Source organism: Pinus tabuliformis, chromosome 9 (assembly GCF_031772625.1).
Source record: "Pinus tabuliformis cultivar Carrire ecotype Pingquan chromosome 9, CPIR1, whole genome shotgun sequence".
Classification (NCBI taxonomy): domain Eukaryota; kingdom Viridiplantae; phylum Streptophyta; class Pinopsida; order Pinales; family Pinaceae; genus Pinus; species Pinus tabuliformis.
In genome coordinates this window covers 1,333,140,656-1,333,152,916 of record NC_142307.1, presented here as the reverse complement: position 1 = coordinate 1,333,152,916, position 12,261 = coordinate 1,333,140,656, and the positions used below count along the sequence as shown (strand labels likewise).

The following is a 12,261-nucleotide window of genomic DNA, read 5'->3' as shown; positions in this document are numbered from 1 at the left end:
GAACGTGTCTATAATCATTGGTCTCACCAACATTGTGCTCTGATCTATTAAGAGATAGAGTTGTTAGTCAAGGCCTTTGCTATGTCACAATGTTGGTTATAATGATGCTATACAGATGGATTACTAGTCCGACTCTTCTTATGAGATCTCTTCAGTATTGAGAATAGCCATGTACCATTTATGAATACCTCCCTAGTTAAGAGGGAGTGTTGAAGAAAGTGTAACTAAGTTCGGTCTTCATAAATATGAAATGTACTTTTAATTCTTATATTTTGTAAAAGAAAGAAAAAATATTATTATTATTGAGCTTGGATTTCTTGCCCAAGAAATTTGTTTTATAGGTCAAGCACTAATTGAAAGTGCTTCTAGGGTTGTCCTAGGTCAAGAAGTCAAATAGGGACATTGTCATAATATGAAGACCCCATCGGGCATCTTGTAAATTGTAAAAAGAATTATTTTTGTATTTTACTGAGCCTTCCAAGACCAAGTCGCTCTGCCAGCCTGTCAAGTCGACCTAGAAGTTGGAATTCATACCCCTGGAAGACCTATATATAGGAGACAGTTCGACCTCACTTGGACACATTCATTCCTCTCTCTCTTATGCGAAGGAAGAAGCAGAAAAGGGCAGCGAAGAAGGCAGAAGAAGGAGAAGAAGTGTTTTGGGTTCCTCTCTCTCTTTCTCTCCACACGTGCGAAGAAGAGGACTGAAATTTTGCAGCTTTTCGTAGGGTTTCTGTTGTCGGGCTAGGGTTCTGTTGTGGAGGTTCGATCTGGTGAAAAAGAGCTAAAAGAAGGGCCAACAAAGTCCCCTTCTATATCTAGAAGACAAATTAGGTCAATCAAGGTGGTTGGAGGCAAAGAAGAAGCAGTTCTAGTCCACACGTGCGAAGTAGCAGCTGCTGTTGAGGGGCCGAAGTTGTAGATCTATAGTTAGGGCCGAGAAGTTGTGGCTGGAGGTTGAAGTAGTGTTGCCGGAAGAGATTCTGCTGGGTTTGGAAAGCAGTGAAGCAAGCACATTCTTGAGAAGTTGATCTTGGTCTTGGAAGGGCTTCAGTGTTGGTCAAAGGTCTTGGTATTCGTCAATAAATAATCTATAAGAAGAGATTGAAGGGTTTTCCTCTCAAGAGGAGAGGCTTTCCCCTGGCTTGGAGCATACATCTTGTGTACTTGTATCTTGTTGATCTTCTTGTTTTGGTAGTTGTTTGATTATTGAAGAACACACTATAATAATAAGAAGAAGAAGATAATCCTAATAAGTAAAAAGATATCACAAGCAGTTATCATAGTTAGAAGAATCATTAATGTCATCTTGCCTTAGATTCTTCAACAACAGGTACTCGACCAACTAAGCTAAACCTCAGGGCTACATTATGTAACCTTATATTTTAAATTTCATACATTTGTATTCACGAGTAGGAGCTATTCTTCCAAAAACAAAAAACAAAAACAAAAAATACAAAACAAAATTGAAAACCTTTACAGTGTTATGCTTAACCAAGATAACAAGAGAAGGAAACAATAACCACTAAATAGCAGTGAAGCACCACCCGCATAAGACCCACGAGTACCCGCGGGTCTTAGCGGGTGTTGTAGTGAGTCGGGTCACTCGCATAAAACTCGCGCTTAAGACTCGGACTCGGCGGGTATTTTATTAAACCCAGCTATCCATATAAGACTCGCGGGTTTGCCATAAGACTCGTATCAAACCCTTATAAGACCCGTCGACCCTCAAAAGACAATCTTTTTTTTATTTTTGATATTTTGATTTATTTTTCTTTTCTTTTTTGGAAATGATGTGGAGGGAATGGGAATTGGAGGCAAGAAAATGCTTTAAGCACCTCTCTCCCTTCCATTTGTCATTCACTTGTCATTTGAGTGTTTGGCTAATTTCTATGAGTGTTGAGTGACCCCATTGCACAGTGAAGGAGCTCTTGAAGGAGGCTTCATCAGATCAGACCCAGCTTCAAGTAAGCTCCATGAACCTTGTTTGAATGTTTTCCATGTAAATTTTTTTAAATTTTTTGTATTTCAATTTTATTTTATTTTTTCAAATTTTTATTAGTTTGCAATTTTTTTTGGCCCTTTCTCAGCCACACGGCTGCATCACAATTACAAGAATTCGCCATCAGAGTTCTGAGTCAACCCTGCACTGCTTCTTCTTGTGAGTGCAATTGGTCAGTGTTTGAGCACATCCACAGCAAAAAGAGAAACAGGTTGGGGCATGAGAGGTTGGAGAAGTTGGTTTTCATCTACTACAACCTTTGAATGCTCACAAAACAAGTGAAACCAAAGGATACATATCCAACTTTATTGGATACTATTGATTTAGAGTCTGATTGGGTTGTGGAGGAGTCCCCTGATTTGAGTTGGCTTGATGAAGAGACTGAGGATCTCTCTAGTTTGCCATCTCAAATGGAGACTCCAAATACACTTGCCTCACAGTTGCTTCAGCCTTCCGATGTTAGCACTAGCTCCACGAGGGCTTATTGTAGGCGTAGTCGTCCATGAGTGATGAGACTCAAGATTGTTATGAGACAATCATTTATCATTTATGACATATGTATTTGAATTTTGAACTTGCTGACATTTTTTATTTTAATTATGGAATCATGAGTCCTTTTCTAGTATCTAAATGTTTTGCTTACAAAAAGCGAATATGTTATGTTGTACTTTTATAGATATGAGATGATGTTATGAATTATTGCATATATTTTGGTTTTTATAGCTTATAAGGATTGGAATTGTCATTAGTTTCTTTTTTATGCTTAAAATTTACCATATTTTAACGTTTTTTTTGTATTTTGACGAGTCTTATACGAGTCGTTCCCGAGTCTTATACGAGTCGACGAGTCAACAGCGAGACGAGTCCGAGTCGTGCAACATTGCTAAATCGCATGATATTGTCGAATACCTGCTAAAACAATTTACAATAACTATAACACCCCATAGAAAGTACAATTGATATAAGGAAAAATACAATCCTTGATGTTGATTTTATTCCAAACAACCCTTTAGTTATGCAAATGACATGTAAAAGTTACCACCCTCAAACTAGATAAAGAGGAGAGCTTGTTTATGTTGGCAATATAGAGAAGTTGAGAAACATAGATTTGTTTTCCAAAAAACATTCCAATCATGACTCCTCCCAAGTGAAAACAACTTTGATTTTTATAGTGCTCATTGCATTAATGCAAGTTATAGATGGTGGTGACTGGGACGTACAAGAACTCTTGGAACAATCAAAAGAGAAGCATAATTAAGCAAGAACAAAGAAAATAAAAAATTGGAAAAGATAAAATAAAAGACAATAAGACTCTTTATTGAATGCTTTCAAAAACAAATCAAAGGAACAAAATGCAAATGCCACACCAGAAGCTAAGTTCAAGCCAATGTGTAGGGTCAAATTTGGTTTATTTAGTGCATTTGTCATCAATATCCAATTTGATATAGTATGTTAGATTAAATATTTATACTTCTACCATGCAAACTATTCTCTTTTTTAAGGAAATGATACGAAAGATTGTACCTAGGAAGAGCTTAAAACACATCACCATTTCAAGATACACAAAATGCTCCTTGCCAAAGATAAGAGGTTATTAAATTTTTAAAAAAAAAGGTCATTTAGCAACCTTTGTGGATCTTTTTGTTCAATGCCCAAGCGATTTTTGTTGGTTTGAAGAATTCCAACTTATCTCCATGTAATCTTTTGATTATTTTGTGGTGTCATGTCGTATTTAAAACTTTTTTTCTATAAAATGTTTATATTATGGAATGTCAACAAGGCATTAGAGAAATTTTGAGGTCAAAAATGGCTATCAAAACAAAAATGTACAACCAAAACCAACTTTATAAGACCCAATAGGATTAAAGATGATGATGTCGACCATGGGTTATGATTCACCGTTTTTGGAGTAAAAAAATAAAAGGATTAGAAAATTAAAAAAAAATAAAAACTACATTTTCAACTTATCTCCCTACGGTTTACTCAAATTTCAAGTGGGAACACTCGTTGGATGCATAATTTAATCCTTCATCTAAGGAGTACCCATGTTGCATACTTTCGATGGACCCTGCTACACGAAAAATAAGAAATACATGAAAATGTGATTGCAATCACGTTTTTTCATATTTTTCTCATTTTCCGTGTAGTAGAGTCCATCAAAAGTAAGCAACATGGTTACTCATTGGATGAGGAAATAAATTTTGCATCCAACGAGTTCTCCCGCTCGAAATTTGAGTAAAACCATAGGGAGATAAGTTGAAAATACAAGCTAAAAAAAAAAATAATAATAATAAATAAATAAAAATAGTTTTTTTCTTTTTTCCCTCTAAATTTTGATGATGTAATCTAATATTATTTTATTTAGACCTCAAAATTTCTTTAATGCCTTGCCTGATTAATGAAAGCAAAGAGTTGCTATCGCCCCCACAAGAGTTCAATTCCACAAAGTGACATGTTTGTCCCTCGTGGATTGGCATGCCTCCACATGCAAGTCCTAAGCAACTTTGGAGGAACAGACGCCTCACAATCACGATTATTTAGCCAAATGGGTACTTTTCTTGCTTGTGAGATGCTTCTATCACATTATAGTATCTCACTGCAAATAGTTGTTGCTTGTTGGTGTTCATCCAAAAAATTTCAACCAAAACATAAAAAAGAAAACACACACACATAATTGAATATAGATTTAGTTAGAGTCTAGTTTTATGAATTTTCCAGTGCCAATCATTATTGTCCATGTCACAATATTGCATGTCCTACCCTATTTGTTGGCCTACAAACATTTTGGTAAGGCATGTGCATGCCTTAAATGGCATCCCTTGGGCCCTAGCTCAAACCTATTAAACCACTAATTGGTGACAATAGCAACGAAGTTCATGCGTTTTATAATGCAATGATTCTTCCCAAAGTGCCTTGTAAGTTCGTCTGCAAGGTTTACCCTTGGGTAAGTTTGACAACCCTAAGGAAATCCATGTAGACATTTTTGGTTTTGAAATGAATAGTGTTTGTATTTCATATGGAAAAAGCACATAGTTATTTTGTTGGTAGAGTCCCTCCCGAGGTCATTATCAAAGCTCTTATTAAGGAAGTCTATGGACATAATGGTTAGCATTGCATCAATACAAAAAGCTTGATTAAAAGCTTCTTCTTGTTTGCTTTTCCTGAGAAAACTTGTCACTAAAATAGTGTCTAGTGGTCCTTGGGTATGATAAATACAATAATTAATTTTACCCCCTAGATTGAGTGATTTTCTACTCACCAAGCTACCAATTTACTGGACAACTCGTTGAAATGCCTACTCAAATTTGGCCTTTCCTACAACACATTATAGCATATTTTGATAAGTTTATATGTCACTATTAAATAATTCTTATAACATAAACATTCTTTTTGGAACCCCCCAACTTTTCTTTGTCATTGGACAATGGTGCAAACCTTCCCATTCTAATCAATTCTCTCTTGTCAAGATTGACTATTGATCCCCCATTAATCACAATGTCTTTCATTTTATAAACATTAACAAACTTTGAGAATTCAATGGCATGAACATCTCTATCTATAGCCAAATTGATGTTTTCTTTCTCCCATAAGAAATTGACTACTAATCCCCCATCAATCACAGTATCTTTCATTTTATAGAACATTAAGAAGCCTTGAGAGATTGGTGGCATGATTGTCTATGTCTATCACCAAACTGATGTCTTCTCCCCTAACAAGTAGATTCTCCACTATTTGTTTTCCTGGGACCCAAATTCCTTCAAAATTCTTTTAAAAAACAAAGAAGAGAGAAGTATAACAAAAATCCAATGTGAGAGGAACAAATATTGACAACAATAAAATGAAAGGGTATTGGTAGAAGAATCCAAGTAGTCAATAGAGTCAACATCCATATGACAATTGTTTTGGTTGTTGATCCCTTAGAGAAAGAAAAGAAGCAAGTAGAGAAAGAGGGCAGCATCCATATGACAACCATATTGGTTGATGATCCCTTAAAGAAAGAAAAGAGAGAAGTAGAGAAGGAGAATGAAACAAAAGCCAAAGAAGACAAAAACTTCATTCCAAGGGTGAAAACATAACAGAAAGTGAAGCGAGAGATTCATTAGTTGATCCAAGTGATCAAGAGGATAACATAGAGGAGATTATGTTCAATTGGATAAATATTCATCAATTCCATCAAAAGAACTTGCAGCAGTGAAAAAATTATTATGTTCAGTAGGTTAAATCTTCATCAATATTGATCAATCTTCCAAGCTTTATGAGAACGTGAGCAAGCAAATTATTATAAAGCTTGGCTGCCAGCACAATTTGGAACAAAAATGCTTTTTCAATAGCAACAACAATAAAATATAGATAGACAAGGATTTTCATTTAATAAAAAAAATAGCTAAGTCGCATGACATGAGGACACAGGGCACAGACAACACGAAAATACAAGCATTTGACATAGGACACATCGACCCCAAAAACAAGACACGGAGGACACATTACATGTGTGTGTGTGTGCATGTGTGTGTTTGTACACACACTAAACACTTGTGTGTGCGTATGTGTGTTTGTACACACACTAAACACTTGTGTGTGTGTGCACGCACCCACTAAACACTTGTGTGTGTATGTGCATACACACACACAAGTGTTTGATATATATCAAAATTACAAGTTACAAATACAAAAATAAAATATATACATAAAAATCCTTTTTTTGAGAAAATAAAACATTTACAAAACACTTGGAGACCGTAAGAGCTCTTTCCATCCAGCTGAAAGTGAGAAAATTGCAATGAAAAATTATTTTTAGAGCCAAACAAGTAGGACACGTCTAAGGCACATGTCTGACACTTGTTTGGCACCTATTGTGTTTTAGGACACATGTCGGACATGTGCCCTAGAGTGTCCATTTCCAACACACAAGATATGGACATGGCACCCCTGGGGAGCGCCAAGATAAATCCAACTTGGCATAAGGTGCACATTTTATATTCAATATTAAAAAAAAAAAACTATTTTGAGATCCCATTGAGGAAAAAGGGTGCTTAACTTCAACCTGTTTTAATATCAACTTCTGAGACAGGCTATTTTGTTTTCGAAACTCTGGGAGCTACTATCTTGTGGGGGCTGCATCTGTGACCCACATTTTTGGTATAAAATGCCTTGTATGTACATATTTTATCTTAATAGTTGGAGGGAGCATTTTATTCAAAAAAATAGGCAACAGTGGACCAACGTCATATACCGCTTTTACAAGTGGACAGCCAGAGTTTCGCCCCATGGGCACCAAATGAAGAGAGCATGATTCATCCAATTGATTTATAAGCAATTAATGGCACATGTTCTAAGGAATTGCAACAACTTACCAACCTACAATTTAGTTGTTTTATGTGGTTGCAAGTTTCTCTAATTATGAAAGGAATTTTCCAACTTGCTAATCAGTTTTTCCTACTTGTCAGTGAAATTATAGCAAGCTACGTGTAATTCACATGTGAAGCAAAAAAAAAAAAAATTAAGGTTAACGAGAGTGCAAAATAAAGGTGTTCAATCCATGATATCCTCTTAAAGATACATATGCATATGTTACAGGGAGGACTCGGTTTCAATATATCGACAACGAATATTGTTTATGAAAAAAGATAGTGTTAGAAAGGCTTGTTTGGTTTTTACTATTGGGGGTGATTGAAAATGGTCCCAAGTCTCGGATTGCAGAGTTTGACAATAGCTGGCACCTTAGACACACTACGGATCCAATTCCACTTACCTGGTTCTTCCAAAGTTGTGCATTTTATTCGCAAACCTGTAAATTGGCAATCCCCATTCCCTTAAATTCATTCAACTTTGGTACTATTCTTTTAAAAACCTAACTTAAGAGGGCTTTACGCACCCCCATGGCTTCAAGCATTCATAAAATTGACCCAACGTTGGAAAAGGTTCGAATCTAGTCGAGGAACGTGATAAGCCTATGACCCAAATTTGAATACTAGAAAAAAATGTAACAGAAATCTATTATTCAACCAGAAAATGCACTCCAGAGGAAGATTTCCATAGATGATTAAACGGATCAGAGCGATATTTTTTTACCAAGAAAAATATATGGGCCATCTAACTTAGCATTAGTAAAACCCTAGTTTCAGAAGCAGAGCTAGGGGAATCTAATAGCTATCCATGACTAAATCCAGCATACCCTTTGCGTAAAGCACGGAAAAAGGCAAAAATACATAATGCTGGGTCAGAAAATTTAGCCTGAACCATATTGTGGAGACCTTTTTATTTCAGGATTTGTATCTTGAGTGAATGATACAGAAAATAGTACCTTCAGTTGAGACAGTAAAGTTGAACATGTTGACAGATCATTTCTGGTATAAGCGGCTTTGAAGCGATCGAATACTTGAGATACATCCGAGAGCGTGCCTTCCATGGCTTTCCTTTCTTTGAAACGACGATAATCCGCTATTTCGACACCTTCAAACCCTGCAACTAGTTACGAAGAAGACTTTCGTTGCAAGAAAAAGCCAAAGGGAAAAACAGAATAAGAAAGAGGTTCAGCAGGAAACTAGTTCCGAAAAGGTTAAAGCACCCACGGCCATGGACTTGGCCGATGAGTTATTTATTTATTTAGTAAAACGACATGAATCAGTCTCATTGAATTTACGGTTTCATCAAATTTACGTTGTTTCTCCTTCAAACATAGGACGGAATTGGAGGAGTTTTCCATTTATAACTGGACTTTAAAAAAAATAATAATAATAATGAGTTTGGAGGTTTAATCCTGACACTTTGTTTTTAAAAGTATTTCATTATTGTGAAGTCAAAGTACTTCACTAATGTGAAGTCAAAGGTGCATTTCACTACTGTGAAGTCAAAACATTTTACTAATGTGAAGTTAAAGGTTCAATTTTCCTTAACACCTTCCGGATTAAGCTTTGTTAATAAGCTAGCATGAAGTTCACAAGGGACTGAGAACATGAAGTTCACAAGGGATTGAGAAAGAGAGTCATCCTTCCAAGTGTAAGGTATTCATATATAAATAGATAAGTTAAACATTATCCTTTAACACTTGTAAAGGTTAACATATACATGGGGAGTCATCCTTCCAAGCGTAAGGTGTTCATATATAAATAGATAAGTTAAACATTACCCTTTAACGCCTATAAAGGTCAACATATACATGGGAAGAGACTCGTCAATAAACACATATGAGAAAATTTTAATGAAATCACAAATGCAATAACTCAAAGAGCGAACAGAAATTGGGATTGGGATAGATCAATATAGTTAAAAGGATAAAACATGAAAGATCCCTAGTGGATCTGCCAAAATATATTTCCTCGAAGAAAAAAAACAACAACGTATAATTTAGTATATTAAAATAAGTATATAATTGTAATATTTTTCTCTCTATTTAGAATTTTACTTTTTTATATTTAAATTGTAATGATATCATTTTTATGTATTTTTCATTATAAATATTTTACAAAATAGTTTTAAGGTTTTTGTAAATATTCAAACAAAAATGCTAGTGTATATTTAGAAAACAAAAAAACTAAGAATGATGATATGTAAATTGCTTCCATTAAATTTATAATCAAAGTAAAAATAGATATATATGTTTCTTAAGTTTATTAAAACCATGTAAATTGGTCATAATTAGATAAAATAAAATGCATTTAATGGTAAATGAGTTATGTTAGACTCAAAATCTCATGTAACCTTCAAATGAAGATCCCATGGTATGATTTTAGAAGTGACGTTGAAGTTCGCAAGAGATTGAGAAAGATCGAGTCATCCTTCCAAGTGTAAGGTGTTCATATATAAATGGATAAGTTAAACATTACCCTTTAACACCTGTAAAGGTCAACATGTACATGGGGAGACACGGATCAATAAACACCTAAGAGAAAATTTTAATGAAGTCACAAATGCAATAACCCAAAGAGAGAATAGAAACTGGGATTGTAGTAAATCAATATACTTAAAAGGATAAAACATGAAAGGTCCACCCTTTAGTTTAAGAATTAAACTCTTCTCTTCTAGAATATCAAACATTTGACACCATCAAACACTTCTAGAGGAAGGAATCACATCAAAAGCCATGCTTGCTGCAAAAAATGCATCCTATATATCTCAATACAGTGATACTCGTGTGTATTTATAATTTCTTGTGAGCATTCATGGATGTCTATGCTACCTACCCCTTGGTATATCATCTCCTCTTAGTGGGACTATTTATTACTCGTTAATTACCAAGTAAGCATATTCCATGCTTATGGCTACATTACATTGATTGTCCCCTTGGGTGCCTCCCTATGTACCTCATATTATCCTTTCTAAGTACATTGCATTTTGTCCCCCTTCAGATGTCTTATCCCTGAAACATGGGAAGAAGCCATGTAATATGACCTACTAGGCAATGTAGCCAATTGGTGCCATGCACGATCATCCAACCATCCTAGTGAAATGCGGATATGGGGTATAACTATGACCTTTCCTCCTCTATATTGATTCTAGTCACTCATTAGGTCCCATGTTGTCATTGTGTTACTCTATTATCTCCATGCAATACTTTTAGTCCTCTATGTGCTTCATACCAATTGCCTTTCTAGTTCCATGTTGATCTATATTAAGGTCATTGATGCTCACACCCTTGCTTTGATGATTGTTATATCTTTGGGTGGTGTGGGTGGCAATAAACAACAACCTTAGCTATTGATTTTTCTCTCTTTAGCTCTTCAACACGTAGTTCATTTTAGTGACACCATCAAACACTTCTAGTGGAAGGAATCGCATCAAAAGCCATGCTTGCTGCAAAAAATGCATCCAATATATCTCAATACAGTGATACTCTTGTGTATTTATAATTTCTCATGACCATTCGTAGAGGTCTATGCTACCTACCCCTTGGTATATTATTTCCTCTTAATTGCTTAGTGGCACTATTTATTGCTCATTAATTACCAAGTAAGCATATTCCATGATTATGGCTACATTACATTGAATGTCCCCTTGGGTGCCTCCCTATGTACCTCGTATTGTCCTTTCTAAGTACATTGCATTTTGTCCCCCTTCACATGTTTTATCCCTAAAACATGGGAAGAAGCCATGTAATATGACCTACTAGGAAATGTAGCAAATTGGTGCCATGCATGATCATTCAACCATCCTAGTGAAATGCAGATATGGGGTCCAACTATGACCTTTCCTCCTCTATGTTGATTCTAGTCACTCATTGGGTCTCATGTTGTCATTGTGTTACTCTATTATCTCTATGCATTACTTTTAGTCCTCTATGTGCTTCATACCAATTGCTTTTCTGGTTTAATGTCGATCTATATTAAGGTCATTGATGCTCACACCCTTGCTTTGATGATTGTTATTCTTTGGGTGGTGTGGGTGGAAATATACAACAACCTCAACTATCGATTTTTATCTCTTTCGCTCTTCAACACGTAGTTCATTTTAGTGATTTGGCTCCTTAGCTTCTTATTCCTTGTTATGCTCTTTCTAAGACTTTCTTTATGTGCTTATATAAGCTCTTCTTTTTATTCAACCTTGGCAATTAGTTCTTCTTTCTTTGAATCTTCAACTATGGTTCATTTGAGCCATTTAGCTCCTTAACTTCTTCTTCCTTTTTATGCCATTCTTGATGTTTTTCTTCATGTGTTGTTATAAGCTCTTATTTTAATAAAATCTTAGCCATTGGTCCTTATTTCTTTGACTCTTCATCATGTGGTTTCTTTGAGACATATAGCTCCTTCACCTCTCCTTCATTTTACACCCTTCCCACGGTTTTTCTTCATGAGCTTTTGTAAGCTATTAGTATGATTCAATCTCGAACTCTTCATTTGATGTATCAATAGGTAGTGCAATTAGTTTCCATATGAATACTTCTTTAAGTTCATGCTTCAGTCGTTCTTGTTTAGTACAAAAAATGTCCTACAATGTAATTTCCTTTTTCTTGTACCAGAGCTTCAAAAACTTCTTTTGCACATCAATATTAACTATACGAATTGAGTCCATCCAAGGATATCCCAAAACAATATCCACATCAACCATGTCTATAGCATGAAAATATGAATGTTACACATATTTATCCATGGTAATCTTCAAAACTATAAAAAGTTGAGCATTCTCACGCTCTAACTATGTGTTTTGGGTATGTTTTGTGGTAAACTAATCTTTTAGCCAAATTAACATTGATGAAATTATGCATGCTCCAATAGTTTAAAACAACAATAATATTTTCGTCGTTGAATGCATCTATGAACATG

The 12,261-nt window shown here is 35.2% G+C and overlaps 1 protein-coding gene across 1 annotated transcript in view; it reads right to left on the bottom strand.

Moving 5' to 3' along the window:
* RPN12A (regulatory particle non-ATPase 12A) overlaps positions 1-8,635 on the bottom strand; it is a 118,449-nt gene extending 109,814 nt beyond the window's left edge. The window contains exon 1 of the mRNA XM_089438051.1: positions 8,307-8,635. Within this exon, the coding sequence (XP_089294177.1) occupies positions 8,307-8,411 (105 nt within the window). The 5' untranslated portion in view covers positions 8,412-8,635. The remainder of the gene's footprint in view (positions 1-8,306) is intronic.
* Positions 8,636-12,261: the final 3,626 nt, after the last annotated feature.